Source organism: Salvelinus alpinus, chromosome 25 (assembly GCF_045679555.1).
Source record: "Salvelinus alpinus chromosome 25, SLU_Salpinus.1, whole genome shotgun sequence".
In the NCBI taxonomy this organism is placed as follows: domain Eukaryota; kingdom Metazoa; phylum Chordata; class Actinopteri; order Salmoniformes; family Salmonidae; genus Salvelinus; species Salvelinus alpinus.
Genome location: NC_092110.1, coordinates 2,819,447 through 2,836,679, shown reverse-complemented (window position 1 = coordinate 2,836,679; position 17,233 = coordinate 2,819,447). Strand labels below are relative to the sequence as shown.

The following is a 17,233-nucleotide window of genomic DNA, read 5'->3' as shown; positions in this document are numbered from 1 at the left end:
AGTCAACTTAGTGTATGTAAACTTCTGACCCACTGGAATTGTGATACAGTGAATTATAAGTGAAATAATCTGCCTTTAAACAATTGTTGGAAATATTACTTGTGTCATGCACAAAGTAGATGTCCTTACTGACTTGCCAAAATTATAGTTTGTTAACAAGAAATTTGTGGAGTGGTTGAAAAACATGTTTTAATGACTCCAACCTAAGTGTATGTAAACTTCCGACTTCAACTATAGATTGTATAGATTTTTATCCACCAGAATAAAATGTTCTTCATTTTCTACATTATGCACATAATTAAGAGTCATCATACTAGGGATTTTTAAATTATTTTTAATAACAAACATGGTGAGTGATTTTTTTTGCACATATTACAAAGGAAACTTACAGTACATGATTAAATGAATAGCTACAATAACAAAACAATGTAATACCAACGTGTTTGAGTAGGGCTGGAACAAAAGCCTGCAAACAAAGTAGTTCTCCAGGAGAAGGTTTGGCCAGCGCGGCACTAGAGTGAGGCTAGTGTACAAAAGCGAGAGAGGAGGTTATCTCCTCACTTTAGCACCAGGTAATGGAAAGTAAGAGATACCTTTAGGTCAGAGTTACTGAAGACAAGTGAGAGACAGACTATGAAAAAGGGAGGGAGGAAGGGTAGGGAGAAGGTTGACACGAATGAGAGATGACAGACAGTTATAACTGTACTAAGGAGACAGAGTTGGACTGGACAGGTAGTGAGAAGGGGAGACAGAGAGAGAGAGAGAGAGTGTAACAGTGTCTCGTCCTCAATTCCATTTGATTTAGCCTGTCTGTGCACCATAGGAGCAGAATATGGAAGGTCTGGCAAGGGGTCCGGGTAACTGGATGTTTAAGGGAACGTGTGTGTGTGTGTCTGGCGTGGTGGTTCAGGAGGGGACCCAGATGTTACCGTGTGTGTCTGGAGCCTGGGTGTAGGGAATGTTCCACATCCATGGCTGATCTGAGGAAAAACACAAAAACACACACATTAAAGGTGCTAGATCTAGAATTTCTCAGCATTTCTCCCCTATTTGGAAGCTAGGTGAATTGCCGCGGCACTATCAATCAATCAAATGTATTTATAAAGCTATATTTATAAAGATATGTTCTGGATAGCGTCGAACAACAACATTGATGTATATGCTGATTCGGTGAGCGAGTTTATTAGCAAGTGCATCGGTGATTTTGTACCCACGGCGAATATTAAAACCTTCCCCAACCAGAAACCGTGGATTGATGGCAGCATTCGTGCAAAACTGAAAGCGCGAACCACTGCTTTTAATCAGGGCAAGGTGACCGGAAACATGACCGAAAACAAACAGTGCAGCTATTCCCTCCGCAAGGCAATCAAACAAGCTAAGCGTCAGTATAGAGACAAAGTAGTCGCAATTCAAAGGCTCAGACACGAGAGGTATGTGGCAGGGTCTACAGTCAATCACGGACTACAAAAAGAAAACCAGCCCCGTCGGGGACCCTGATTTTTTGCTCCCAGACAAACGAAACAACTTCTTTGCTCGCTTTGAGAACAATACAGTGCCACCGACACGGCCGCTACCAAAACCTGCGGGCTCTCCTTTACCGCAGCCAACGTGAGTAAAACATTTAAACGTGTTAACCTTCGCAAGGCTGCCGGCCCAGACGGCATCCTTAGCCGTGTCCTCAGAGCATGTGCAGACTAGCTGGCTGGTGTGTTTACGGACATATTAAATCAATCAGGGGCCCCACAAGGGTGCGTTCTCAGCCCTCTCCTGTACTCCCTGTTCACCCATGACTGCATGGCCATGCACGCCTCCAACTCAATCATCAAGTTTGCAGACGACACTAAAGTGGCAGGCTTGATTCCAACAACGACGAGACGGCATACAGGGAGGAGGTGAGGGCCCTCGGAGTGTGGTGTCAGGAAAATAACCTCACACTCAACGTCAACAAAACAAAGGAGATGATCGTGGACTTCAGGAAACAGCAGAGGGAGCACCCCCCTATCCACATTAACGGGACAGTAGTGGAGAAGGTGGAAAGTTTTAAGTTCCTACACATCACGGACAAACTGAAATGGTCCACCCACACAGACAGCGTTGTGAAGAAGGCACAACAGCGCCTCTTCAACCTCAGGAGGCTGAAGAAATTTGGCTTGTCACCAAAAACACTCACAAACTTTTACAGATGCACAATCGAGAGCATCCTGTCGGGCTGTATCACCGCCTGGTACGGCAACTGCTCCGCCCACAACCTTAAGGCTCTCCAGAGGGTAGTGAGGTCTTCACAACGCATTCACCGGGGGAAAACTACCTGCCCTCCAGGACACCTACACCACAGGAAGGCCAAAAATATAATCAAGAACAACAACCACCCGAGCCACTGCCTGTTCACCCCGCTATCATCCAGAAGGCGAGGTCAGTACAGGTGCATCAGAGCTGGGACCGAGAGACTGAAAAACAGCTTCTATCTCAAGGCCATCAGACTGTTAAACAGCCATCACTAACATTGAGTGGCTGCTGCCAACACACTGACTCAAATCTCTAGCCACTTTAATAATAAAAAATTGGATGTAATGCATGTATCACTAGTCATTTTAAACAATGCCACTTTATATAATGTTTACATACCCTACATTATTCATCTCATATGTATATAGTGTACTCTATACCATCTACTGCATCTTGACTATGCCGTTTGGCCATCGCTCATCCATATATTTATATGTACATATTCTTATTCATTCCCTTGTTGTTGTGAAATTGTTAGATTACTTGTTAGATATTACTGCATGGTTGGAACTAGAAGCACAAGCATTTCGCTACACTCGCATTAACATCTGCTAACCATGTGTATGTGACCAATAAAATTTGATGTCTTGAGATGTTGCTTCAATATATCCACATAATTTTCCTTCCTCATGATACAATCTATTTTGTGAAGTGCACCAGTCCCTCCTGCAGCAAAGCAACCCCACAACATGATGCTGCCACCCCCGTGCTTCACGGTTGGGATGGTGTTCTTCGGCTTGCAAGCCTCCCCCTTTTTCCTCCAAACATAACAATGGACATTATGGCCAAACAGTTCTATTTTTGTTTCATCAGACCAGAAGGCATTTCTCCAAAAAGTACGATCTTTGTCCCCATGTGCAGTTACAAACCGTAGTCTGGCTTTTTATGGCGGTTTTGGAGCAGTGGCTTATTCCTTGCTGAGCGGCCTTTCAGATTATGTCGATATAGGACTCGTTTTACTGTGGATATAGATACTTTTGTACCTGTTTCCTCCAACATCTTCACAAGGTCCTTTGCTGTTGTTCTGGGATTGATTTGCACTTTTCGCACCAAAGTACGTTCATCTGTAGGAGACAGAACGCGTCTCCTTCCTGAGTGGTATGACAACTGCGTGGTCCCATGGTGTTTATACTTGCATTGTATTGTTTGTACAGATGAACGTGGTACCTTCAGGCGTTTGTAAATTGCTTTCACGGATGACCCAGACTTGTGGATGTCTACAATTTGTTTTCCTGAGATCTTGGCTGATTTCTTTTTACAATTGTGCTCTTTGTCCGTTGCTTATACAGTTGAAGTCGGAAGTTTACATACACTTAGGTTGGAGTCATTAAAACTCGTTTGGAGACATTTTTTGGTACCCTTCCCCAGATCTGTGCCTCAACACAATCCTGTCTCGGAGCTCTACGGACAATTCCTTCGACCTCATGGCTTGTTTTTTACTCTGACATGCACTGTCAACTGTGGGAACTTACATAGACAGGGGTGTACCTTTTCAAATCAATTGAATTTACCACAGGTGGACTCCAATCAAGATGTAGAAACAAGCTCAATTTTGAGTCTCATAGGAAAGGGTCTGAATATTTATGTATATGTCGTATTTCTATGTAAATGTCATAAAAACCTGTTTTTGCTTTGTCATTTTGGGCAATTGTGTATAGATTGATTTTTTATTGAATCCAACGTAATAAAATGTGGAAAAGGGAAGTGGCATCAATACTTTCTGAAGGCACTGTAGGTAGCATCAGAGTTATCCCCAGTGAACACGTTTCAGATGGATACCAAACATGGATACTATAGTATTATTCTGTCACACATTCAATAGTCAGTCCTCTGGATACTGTAACAGATATTTATTTTGTCCCCTCAGAGGGGGGAGGGCTAACTAGTCCTTGGGCATTGTCCTTTGTGCTTTCCTTGTGTTCCTGGACCATTAGCCATGCAGCTCCTGGTTAGCACATAAACTAGGGCCGGACCTACAATATGACAGTTTGCCTCAACCCATTGGTCCAGCAGGCAGAGTTCAATAAACACAGGCAGATGTGAGATGCAGGAAGATGGAACTCTTCTCATACCACTCTTTAGCTACTGACCAAGCTTCCACCAGGAGGAAGCTTTGAATCGCTCAGTAGCCTACAGAGGAAGATGAGAAGAGTGCAACTGCTGAACTTATGTAGATATTCTAAACAAAGTGTTTTGATAAATTTCAAGTGTAACAGATCCATGTAGAATTTAAAAAAGTGGTGTTCTGCTAATATAACAGTGTGCAAATATTACGCTCGTCTTTCATCTTCGATTGTCATTCACAGCCGATACAGATACTGTACCTATCAGCATTTTGTCTGGTGGTACATGTTAGCCGTCATCCCTTCATACTGTGTTCCATATAAGACAGTTCCCTGACATGTTTAAAGAATACACAGGGTCCTTCCTCCCACCATTCAATTCAATAATAACAAAAGACAACGAAAAGTAATAGATGTCTTGTATAAATTTAATGTCGGGCACAAGGACTCTCCCAGTTCAGAGATCTGTATCAACCTCTTTAAGTCAGGGGACTCCATGATAAACTCTCTCTCCTGTCCATCTGTAGAAAAACAAGGTACAGTTGATACAGACAGCACTGATTACATTCCCAATGGTTGATAGGCGAGTTCCAGGACAGACAAGTGATAGTATTCTGACCTATGAGCAGATCAAATGTGACCAACATGAAGTGGGTGCCTGGCCACGTACTGCCTCAGCCTTCTGCTCCTGATATTGGGGAAAGGGGGATACCTAGTCAGTTGTACTACAATGCATTCAACTGAAATGTGTCTTCCTGCATTTAACCCAACCTCTCTGAATAAGAGGTGCGGGGGACTGCCATAATCGACATCCACGTCTTCGGTGCCCGGGGAATAGTGCCTTACTGCCTTGCTCAGGGGCAGAACGACAGATTTTTTACCTTGTCAGCTCGGGGATTCGATCCAGCAACCTTTCGGTTACTGGCACAACGCTCAGCTACCTGCCACCCCACGACACTGCTGAACAACAAGTCCACCAGCTTTTATAAGTAGCCTGTGAATTAAATCAAATATCATCACTTAATAAACAGATAGCGTTTTGGACGAGACTGACTTTATGACCAAAATGATCCTATTTACACTTTAAAATGAATATTTCGATGCGACATAGGCCATTTATAAACAGAGGTTGGTTCTAGGAGGTAGTTCCCCTTTAATGACCTATAATGTCCGTTTCTATGTATAACATGGATCATTTCTTCAAAAGTAGCAGAGAGCCTACTCTGGAAATGTGATGTGTTTAAAGACTATATTGTTCCAAATGATATGTCTAAAAATGAACAAAATCAAAGGGTACTTTTGAGATAACAATAATGATAATGGCCACTTTCATCACGACTTTCAAAACAATTGTTTGTGATACAAAATGTTAAAAGCATGTTCAACATCCTTCCTCCCAATTAAGTATTTATGTGAGAATTGCCGGAACAATCTGAGATAGTAAAAGGCAGAAGCTGACGCACACCCAAACGTTATTTGTAGAGGTGCTGACTAACAGAGACTAAACTATAAAAAGAAAGGAAGGAAGTCGCACACTAATTTTGCTCTAATGTTTGGGAGCAAAATTAGTGGGCCACTTTATTTTTATAGAACAATCTGAGAAACCAGAATCGCCCCATAGTCAAAAGTAGTGCATTATATAGGGAATAAGGTGAGATATGGGACGCAGCCACAAACTGACAACCAGGCTCATGTAAAAACTAATTGATCCCCTCTCACTCTGTCTCCCATACACACCTTTCACTACGGTATCACCAGTCCTGGCCAAGTCACTATGGGCCAGCGTTACAACAGTGGTGACCATGGTTACCAGCAGAGGAAAATTGGGTTAAAGTGAATGACAGTTCCCTGAACAGTCCCAGCAGTGCTTTCTCTCCCAAACGCAGCAGCCATGCTGTGTGCAATGTACAGATAATGAGCCTTCCTTTATTCCAGAGAACAATAAGTTCTTTCAATAGTGACATGTAAATGGATGATATTGAGTAAAGGTCTACACACTCAAAGGCCCACAGGATTCGACAACATGTTGCCATGTTTAATTCAAAATCTTGTATCTTGTTAAGTGTGTACTATATGGTTTACATAAGATTCAATCTGTGTGTGTGATCTTCAGCGAAGAGTGTGTGTAGAAGCCTGGTGCACCGTGCTTACATCATGTACATGAATGAACTAGCACAGCTCAAGGACAGTACAATTTCACAGCCAATTTCTCATTCACGCACAAAGACGAACACACCACTTGTTGCCGTGTGCGAGCCGGCTCTTGACAGACGCAGCTGACACTCCCGAACACCGTCTCCGACGTCAGCCTCACACTATATCAGCACTCCGCTCTCACCCTCCCTCATCTCATCCTTGGCGCTCACACAATATCTCTGTCCTCACATACGCTTCGCTCTACCTGTCGCTCTCATTATCTTCTCCACCTCTTTTCTCACCCGTCTCTCTCCTCTCATTCCTGTCCTCACAAACACTCTCTCCTCTCGCTCTCATAATTGTGTCTTCTCCACCGCTCTCCTCTCATCAGTCTCTCCCCACCTCTGTCCTTTCATCCCTGCCCCCACCACCAACACCACCTTACACAAGAACATACAGTGCCCTTCGTAATTGGGACAGTGAAGCAGTTTCTTCTTTTGGCACTATACACCAAAAGTTTGGATCTTAAATCAAACAATTACTTTGGATGTTAAAGTGCAAACTTTCAGCTTTAATTTGAGGGTATTTTCATCCATATCGGGTGAACCATTTCAAAATTACAGCACTTTTTGTACACAGTCCCCACATTTTAGGGGAGCAAAAGTATTGGGACAAATTCACTTAAATGTGTATTAAAGTAGTAAAATATTGAGTATTTGGTCTCAATCATAGCATGCAATGACTACAGTACATCAAGCTTGTGACTCTACAAATTTGTTGGATGCGTTTGCTGTTTGTTTTAGTTGTTTCAGACTATTTTGTGCTCAATAGAAATGAATGGAAAATAATGTAGTGTGTCATTTTGGAGTCACCTTTATTGTAAATGTTTCTAAACACTTCTACATGAATGTGGATGCTACCAGGACAATCCTGAATGAATCGTGAATAATGATGAGTGAGGAAGTAATAGATGCACAAATATCTTACCTCCCAAAAAATGCTAACCTTCCCTGTTATTGTAATGGTGAGCGGTTAGCATGTCTTGGGGATATAATATAAAATGCTAACCTTCCCTGTTATTGTAATGGTGAGAGGTTAGCATCTCTTGGGGGTATGATATAAAATGCTAACCTTCCCAGTTATTGTAATGGTGAGCGGTTAGCATGTCTTGGGGATATAATATAAAATGCTAACCTTCCCTGTTATTGTAATGGTGAGAGGTTAGCATCTCTTGGGGGTATGATTTAAAATGCTAACCTTCCCTGTTATTGTAATGGTGAGCGGTTAGCATTTCTTAAGGTTATGATATTTGTGCTTCTACTACTTTCTCACTATTTATTGACAATTCATTCAGGATTATCCGTTATCATGGTAGCATCCGCATGTAGAAGTGCTTAGAAAGATATTCTATTCTTATTTACTAAGATTTTAATAAAAGTGACTCCAAAATGACACAATACATTATTTACCATTCATTTCTATTGGGCACAAAATTATATTTTTACTACTCTAATACACTTAAGTGAATTTGTCCCAATACTTTTGCTCCCCTAAAATGTGGGGACTATGTACAAAAAGTGTAATTTTGAAATGGTTCACCCGATATGGATTAAAATTCACCCTCAAATTAAAGCTGACAGCCTGCACTGTAAACTCATAGTCATTGTTCGTTTTCAAATCTAAAAAGTTTTGAAGTACAGAGCCAAAAGAAGAAAAAAATGTCACTGTCCCAATAATTACGGAGGGCACTGTATCTACAGAAGCTACCTCAGAACAGAAGGGTCACTTTATGCAACTACACTAAATGACCAAAAGGTATGTGGACACCTGCTCGTCGAACATCTCTCATGCACATTAATATGGAGGTGGTCCCCCCTTTGCTGCTATAAAAGCCTCCACTCTTCTGGAAAGGCTTTCCACTAGATGTTGGAACATTGCTGGAACTTGCTTCCATTCAGCCACAAGAGCATTAGTGAGGTTGGGCAATGATGTTGGGCGATTATAGGCCTGGCTCACAGTCAGCGTTCCAATTCATCCCAAAGGTGTTTGATGGGGTCAGGGCTCTGTGCAGGCCAGTCAAGTTCATCCACAAGATGTCGACAAACCATTTCTGTATGGACCTCGCTTTGTGCACGGGGGCATTGTCATGCTGAAACAGGAAAGAGCCTTCCCCAAACTGTTGCCACAAAGTTGGAAGCACAGAAACGTCTAGAATGTCATTGTATGCTGTAGCGTTAAGATTTCCCTTCACTGGAACTAAGGGGCCTGGCCCGAACCATGAAAAACAGCCCCAGATCATTATTCCTCCACCACCAAACTTCACAGTTGGCACTATGCAATGGGGCAGGTAGCGTTCTCCTGGCATTAGCTAAACCCAGATTCGGACTGCCAGATGGTAACGTTTGATTCATCACTCCAGAGAACGCCACTGCTCCAGAGTCCAATGGCGGCGATCTTTACACTACTCTAGCCGACGCTTGGCATTGCGCATGGTGATCTTAGGCTTGTGTGAGGGTGCTCGGCCATGGAAACCCTTTTCATGAAGCTCCCGACGAACAGTTCTTGTGCTGAAGTTGCTTCCAGAGGCAGTTTGGAACTCGTTAGTGAGTGTTGCAACTGAGGACAGACAATTTTTATTGACAAGCTCTATTCCGTTTATTTTTTATCCTGAAAAACTACCCAGTCCTTAACGATTACAAGCATAACCATAACATGATGCAGCCCCCACTATGCTTCAAAATATGGAGAGTGGCACTCTGTAATGTGTTGTACATAATACTCTGTATTGAGGACAAAAATGGAATAGCTTTGCCACATTTTTTCAGTGTCTTGTTGCAAACAGGATGCATGTTTTGGAATATTTTTTATTCTGAATAGCCTTCTTTCTTTTCACTCTGTCAATTAGGTTAGTATTGTGGAGTAACTACAATGTTGTTGATCCATCCTCAGTTTCCTCCTATTACAGCCATGATACTGTAACTGTTTTAAAAAGTCACCATTGGCTTCATGGTGAAATTCCAGAGCGGTTTCCTTCCTCTCTGGCAACTGAGTTAGGAAGGATCCCTGTATCTTTGTAGTGACTGGGTGTATTAAGACACCATCCCAAGTGTAATTAATAACTCCACCATGCTCAAAGGGATATTCAACGTCTACCAATAGATGCCCTTCTTTGCGAGGCATTGGAAAACCTAACTACCGAGATTTGTGTGTATTGTTGTGAAATTGTTAGATATTAATTGTTAGATATTACTGCACTGTTGGAGCTAGAAACACAAGCATTTCACTACACCCGCAATAACATCTGCTAAACACGTTGTAGCAGGTTCAAGGGTGTGGGGTTTCCACGTCACCAAGTTCAATAACCAAACACGCACAAGGAGCACAACTAGAATGCAAATGGGGAGTTTATTAGGGAGTTTTGCACACTGGGGACAAGGGGGGAATTCACCAACCATTTCACAGTGCACAATCTGTTCTCGTTGTCCGTTCCGTTCTCCAGGGGTAATGCTCACACTTGGGTCCTCAGCCAAACCGGTTTGGTACAGTGGGGGTAATCAGACAGTCCAGGTCACAATGGGTAATCACACAGATATTTCTCTCGTCACACTCTTCATAACACACGCTTCCCTCTCCGTTCTCTGCCCCTTTGTGCAGGCCGCTTCCTCTTTTATCCCCAAGCACTCGCTGGCTTAATGATCCACCGGCTCGCCTCGTTGGGGCAGGAAGTCCATATAATGTCTCAGGGGTGGAGCCAGCGGGCTGCAAGGTATCACCCTTCAAACCCCACTCCCTGCCGTCTGCCACAACGTGTATGTGACCAATAACATTTCATTTGATCTTTATGTTTGAATCTGTGTTTGAAATTCACTGCTCGACTGAGGGACCTTAGATACTTGTAGATGTGGCGTACAGAGTTGAGGTAGTCATTCAAAAATCATGTTAAACACTATTATTGCGCACAGAGCGAGTCCATGCAACTTAATATGTGCCTTGTAAAGCACATTTTTACTCCTGAATGTATTTAGGCTTGCCATAAAAGAAGTTTAATTATTAACTCAAGACATTTCAGCTTTTCATTAATTTGTCTAAATTAAATGTGATATTATAGGGTATTGTGTGTAGGCCAGTGACAACAAAAAAAAGATGTGAATACTTTCTGCAGGCACGGTATATTGTAAAGTGCTTTCTGTCTTTGCCATAGGTGCTTTTAAAAGGAGCTGTGTGCCTCAGAGACCTGCACAACTCCTTGAGAGAATACAGTACATTCCTCCCCTGAAGCTGTAGGCTCTTCTGTTCTCTGATTTCTTCTTCTTTCCCTCTTCTGCTCTCTCTCTCTCCTCTCCATTTTTTTCCTACCTCTCTCCTCTCTCACACTGTCCTCTTTTCTCTGTTCCAGCTCCCCTCTCCTTCTGCCCGCTACTCTCCTCCTCTCATCTTCGGTCCTCTCCTCTCTTGCCCGAGGTTTTGATTTGCAATGTCTGAGCACTACGAGTGTGTGTGTGTGCGCGCGCGTTGAGAAGAATGTCATGTAATTGCCTCAAATTACAAATGACAAATTCCAACCTTAGACTTAAAATAGCTTAATGTCAAAATTATAACATATTAAGTTTGTATATGAGACCTGCATTTTCACTCCCATACCATTAGCATCACAGCAACTCATTTCCAGGGAGCCGGGCATGGTTTCTGCTCCAGTTCAGAAGTTGATGACACCCTAGGTGACTATTGCTGCATGTTAACGGTTGCCGACAGTGATGGTGTTGATGAGTAGTGATTAAATGTCAGAGAGGTGGTGATTGACAAAGTGATGCAGCCATGTAATGATCACCCATGCTCTCCTCCTCACCCAGCAATTAGCCAGACGCAATCACAGTGTGTGACATGCGAGCACGCAAAAGGTACACGCGCACACAAGGACATACACGAGAGGGAGTTGACTGTGTACATCACTAATCAGTGCCTGAGCGTGTGATGACACACACTCACTGACCCTCTACTTTTTTCCTTATCTTCCCGAGCATAAACATCTATCTCCACCCTTCGGAGTCTACTTGTTCCTCTCAAGGTTTCTTCCTTCTAGGAAGCTTTTTCTTGCCACTGTGCCAAAACCTGCTCTTGAAGGAATTACTATAAATCACTTTCTAAAGGGCTATATAAAATAAATAGAGTTTGGTTGACTGAATAATTCATAACTACTTAACCAAGAGTCGTCATGGCAGAAATGACAGCGTGCTATTGTTCAGTCATCATCTCCTTAGCTTCTGTAATGTAAGCTGTAATTTAAACTAGCTAGGGCCGAGTCACCCGGTCACAGTTAAATACCATTCCTCTCTCACCCAACCACTCAGAACAATAATGGGATGCTTCATCTGCTACTGCTGGTCACTGACTAGCTGTTCAAGGTTTTCAGGTCCACTGGCATTAAAGGCTCTAGCCTAACAGAAACTCAGCAGACCCCAAGTTAGAAAGGGAATAGAAATTGATTTCTGGTGGGTGTGATGTTTCTATAGAAGAAAAACAGCTTTCAGAGATGGGGAAGAGGTGCAGAGGGAAAATGTGAGTCACTGTGACAGAGTGTTTCTTATTTGTGTGTGTTTGTAAATTTGAGTTGGAAATTAGGGCTATTCGGAAAAACCCTTTCCTTAGTAACATCAATGATACAGTGTGACAGCTCGTCAGGGATACCTTTTCAAGTTGCCTACTAGGGACTGATTCCTCTATACCTCAATCTCTTCAGGGTGTGTATTCATAAACAGGGCTCGAAAAAAAAAAGGATAATATTGACTGCGCTTACCTGAATGGACAAGTAACGAAAATCACACAAAAATGATTGATTTCTAACAATTAACCAATTGGATCAAAGTATCCTAAGGATGCGATGCGTTGTGCACTGTCAACTCTCAATCTCTGCAGAGAGACACTTGTGTCTATCAGTGTGTAGGCTGCAAGAAGCGTACAGAGTTTGGGCAAAATTAATTGAGCTGCGAGTTGGACTGGCTCGTGGCCCGCTGCACGCTTCAGTCCCGTGGCCCACTGTATTTTTTACCTCAGTTGTCAAATGTGTGTATCCTACTCTCTTGTTAGTGTTATCTCTGGGAGATGGCGGTCTAATAAACATTTTCTACAAGCACCAGGAAAGCACCCCATCCGTCCACCACCACTACCAAACCTTAGACCAGCTGCTAAAATGGCAGCATACAAGGCGAGAAGGATAAGAAAATTCATTCCGATCTGGAAGGAGGAGTTTCCATGGTTTTGACATGACACGGAGGGAGATGTCATGTACTGCTTGACGTGTCAGGATTTCCCCGGGATTGCAGACATGTAACTTAATCAATATAGTTTTAACTGTCCCAGCGAATGTTGATTTTAGCAACCCGTTACCGACTGACAGGTTTAAGTTGGACAGCTATAAGTTATCTAGCTAGCTAACGTTAGCGTAGAAGGCAGGCTAATGTTACTTGCCAGTCAATTAGCCACCAACAGGTTACATTGATCAGCTAATGCTAGCTATGCAGGGATAGTTTGGGATTTTGTCAATTAAGCCCTTTACTTCCCCAGTGAGATGAACTCACGGATAACATGTTTATGTCTGCATGCAGCTTGAAGGTAGTTGATAACTAGTGTTAGCGCAATTGCTAAGTAGCGTTAATGCACTAAAGTTAGTTAGCATTGGCTTGCGAAACTACGTCTCTAGACTAGAATAACCAAATGTGACAAATAGTGGTAGGCCTAAAAAAAGAATTGCCGCTATTTGCTAAACTGGGCCTGAAATTTCAATGGATTCCTCTGACAAACTAATTGTATCAAACTAATTAAGTGGTTTTAGAATGCAACCTTTTAGTGTCAATTAAGGAACTTCTAAACTATGAGAATTTGCTTTATTTTTAAAATGTTGTGTTGGGACAGCCTGCAGAACATAGAATAGAATAGAATATGAACAACACACAGCCAGCTTTAAGGGAATAACACTTTTCCCAAGTGGGGTCCCCTGCATTTTCCATTGTAAATGTGGGGTGTTGCAGAAAACATTTGGGGACAATTGGGTTATACTAATGCATTCCATCTTATTTCCATTTCAGGTCCTCCTCCTTGTACAAAGGAACAAGTGCTTTCAGGTACGACACTCATCTGATGCCACCAGCAAGCGCCACCAATCAACAAAGGCTGCAGCGTTGGCGAGATGGAGGGATACTCCACTACCACGTGTCCTCTGAGGCGTCCAGCCGATGGAGGAGACAATGTTGGTCAATATGACCAACATCATGCATACGGTCTACTACGTGGCCAAAGACGAGCACCCGTTCACAAATCTTCATGGCCTCATCCACAGGACTGGAGGGAAGCTTCCTGAATGATTTTACAAAACACTCCTTTATCTACAGCCATAATCAAGAGCAAGCAAAGACGCATTGGTTTAGTGTTTTTTGTTGTTTCTATCCAACACCTGACTCCCATCAGCTTTATTGCGGAAATCTACGATATGGAGAGGGAGAAGCTCATGGAAAAGCGTACTCAAGCTAGATATTTCTCAATAATGATTGATGGGGCAATAGACACAGCAACGCTCGGAAATTAGCATGTGCATGTCCGCTTCGTGGCCAAGTGTGTGAATGTGGTTTGTCAAGGATGAAAAAGATCAAAACGGACTGGAGGTCGATTGTGTCTACCGCACAACCGCAGAGGCTCATGTTCCTGTCGGTTGAGGGTCCTCCCTTGGAAGACATTGATGCTGCCGTAGCTGCCCGAAGACGGTGGTCTTCAAGTCTGAGAACACGTAGACCAGGGTTCAACCCCTAGTATCCCAGACGACAGCAACAGAGGGGAGACGACAAGTTGGAGGAGTGCAAAGAGCGAGATGATCTGGAGGACTGGTCCACATACACCCACGTGTCTGTGTATCTCGGTCTACATGTCTGCCTGCCTGCTAGGATGATATACAGGAAGGTGAAACTTATTTAAAGCAGTACACGTAGGTCTACACCATGTCCGACTTCCTTAGCAAATCCTTTAAGTACTGTAGATACATATAAACTCAGCAAAAAAAGAAACGGGTTGTTAAGGGTTTAAACGCTGTTTCCCATGCTTGTTCAGCATTGAAGGTCCCCAAGAACACAGTGACCTCCACATCATTCTTAAATGGAGGAAGTTTGGAACCACCAAGATTCTTCCTAGAGCTGGCCACCTGGCCAAACTGAGCAATCGGGGGAGAAGGGCCTTGGTCTGGGAGGTGACCAAGAACCCGATGGTCACTCTGACAGAGCTCCAGAGTTCCTCTGTGGAGATAAGAGAACCTTCCAGAAGGACAACCATCTCCGGAACATTCCACCAATCAGGCCTTTATGGTAGATTGGCCAGATGGAAGCCACTCCTCAGTAAAAGGCACATGACAGCCCACTTGGAGTTTGCCAAAGGCACCTAAAGGACTCTCAGACCATGAGAAACAAGATTCTCTGGTCTGATGAAACCAAGATTGAACTCTTTGGCCTGAATGGCAAGCATCACGTCTGGAGGAAATCTTGTACCATCCCTACGGTGAAGCATGGTGGTGGCAGCATCATGCAATGGGGATGTTTTTCAGCGGCAGGGACTGGGAGACTAGTCAGGATCGAGGCAAAGATGAACGGAGCAAAGTACAGAGAGACCCTTGATGAAAACCTGCTCTTGAGCGCTCAGGACCTAAGACTGGGCCAAGGTTCACCTGCAAACAGGACAACAACCCTAAGCACACAGCCAAGACAACGCAGGAGTGGCTTCGGAACAAGTCTCTGAATGTCCTTGAGTGGCTTAGCCAGAGCTCAGACTTGAACCCGATTAAACATATCTGGAGGGACCTGAAAATAGCTGTGCAGCGACGCTCTCCATCCAACCTGACAGAGCTTGAGAGGATCTGCAGAGAAGAATGGGAGAAACTCCCCAAATACAGGTTTGCCAAGCTTGTAGCATCATACCCAAGAAGACTCAAGGCTGTAATCGTTGCCAAAGGTGCTTCAACAAAGTACTGAGTAAAGGGTCTGAATAAATATGATCAGTTTATTAAAAAATATATATATTTGCAATAAATTCTAAAAACCTGTTTTTGCTTTGTCACTATGGGGTATTGTGTGTAGATTGAGGAAAAAAATAATATTTCATCCATTTTAGAATAAGGCAGTAACCTAACAAAATGTGGAAAAAGTCAAGGGTTCTGAATGCTTTCCGAATGCACTGTATGGAAAAATATGTTTAAAAAAATGGAACCAACCAATTTGTCGAAATTACAGACGACTCTCGATATTATACGATAATCAATCAATTCTGCCCCACCCTAACTTTATTGTATGTAGATTTAAGTTTGTTATAGTTTCCATACTGTTGGAGAGTTAGGGGTTGTCCACTGTTATTAAAATAAAATCGAATCGCATCTGTCAATAGTATTTATTTTTAACACTACAGAATTTTCAGTATTTTTTGCTATTGGACAAGTAAATAATCAGTCCCACTTATCAGTACTCTTTCACTGCCGACTACACCACATTGGATTTCTGGCTGAGAGTTACGAAGCGACATTATTCTCTTCATGCAAAGACTCAATCATGGACACTCTTACTGACAGTTGTGGCTGCTTTGCGTGATGTATTGTTGTCTCTACCTTCTTGCCCTTTGTGCTGTTGTCTGTGCCCAACAATGTTTGTACCCTGTTTTGTGCTGCTACCATGTTGTGCTGCTGCCATGTTGTGTTTCTACCATGTTGTTGTCATGTTGTGTTGCTACCATGCTGTGTTGTCATGTGTTGCTGCCATGCTATGTTGTCATCTTAGGTCTCTTTTTATCTAGTGTTGTCTCTCTTGTCGTGATGTGCGTTTTGTCCTATATTTTTTATTTGATTTATTTTTAATCCCAGGCCCCCATCCCCGCAGGAGGCCTTTTGGTAGGCCATCATTGTAAATAAGATTTTGTTCTTAACTGACTTGCCTAGTTAAATAAAGGTTACCTAATTAAAAGAATGACAGGCTGGATGCTTCTCTGCTTTTAGCATTTAATGCGCTGCTCTCACTGTAAATGTTAGCCAATCAACATTTGGCTCGCGACAGTTTGAGGCAGCAGATCTGATCTAACCCCAGGCAATTATTATCAAATGAATCAGAGTAGAGGATTCGCACACCTCCACCTTCACTGATAAAAAGTCCTCGTAGAGAAAAGTACATTAAGAGATTGGCCCACACACAGATATTGACACACAGTCATGCACATTAGGGTTGAGCGGTATCCATATGGTCATACCTTCATACCGTTTCTGTACCATAATAGGGTATACAGCATCACCGGCAGTGCACACAAGGGGGCACCATTTATTTCCATTAAAAAAAATATATATATGCTAACAAAGTACTAGCAAATTCCCATAGCATTCGCTAGCTAAATGCTAACAAGAGTATGTGAACGTAAACAAATTGCAAGGACAGACGCACGCCACAGCTCATAAAGTTTTACAACTATCTCAAAGGGTTTCCTGCGGTATTGAAAGTCATACCGTGGCTATTTAAAAATACCTTGGTATACCGTAGATCAGCCTAACAGTCAGTTTACATCAGTGTGTAGTGGAGGAACAAGGAAGTACAAGTACCTTTACTCGAGTAGCGTTTGGGTGGCAGGTCAAAGGGCACAGGAAATGAGGTAGAGGAAGTGGTGGCAGGAAACACATCCATCTGGACGGGAAAGGTACTCATGCTCTGAGAGGAAAAAAATACAGACCCAAAATAATTATT

At 42.9% G+C, this 17,233-nt stretch overlaps 1 protein-coding gene across 1 annotated transcript in view; it reads right to left on the bottom strand.

The window, feature by feature from the left end:
- Positions 1-318: 318 nt before the first annotated feature.
- Positions 319-17,233, bottom strand: part of tdp1 (tyrosyl-DNA phosphodiesterase 1) — a 76,615-nt gene continuing 59,700 nt past the window's right edge. Inside the window, exons 15-16 of the mRNA XM_071365163.1 lie at positions 17,092-17,197; positions 319-980 (exon numbers count right to left, since the gene is read on the bottom strand). Coding sequence (XP_071221264.1) covers positions 907-980; positions 17,092-17,197 — 180 coding nt within the window. The 3' untranslated portion in view covers positions 319-906. The remainder of the gene's footprint in view (positions 981-17,091; positions 17,198-17,233) is intronic.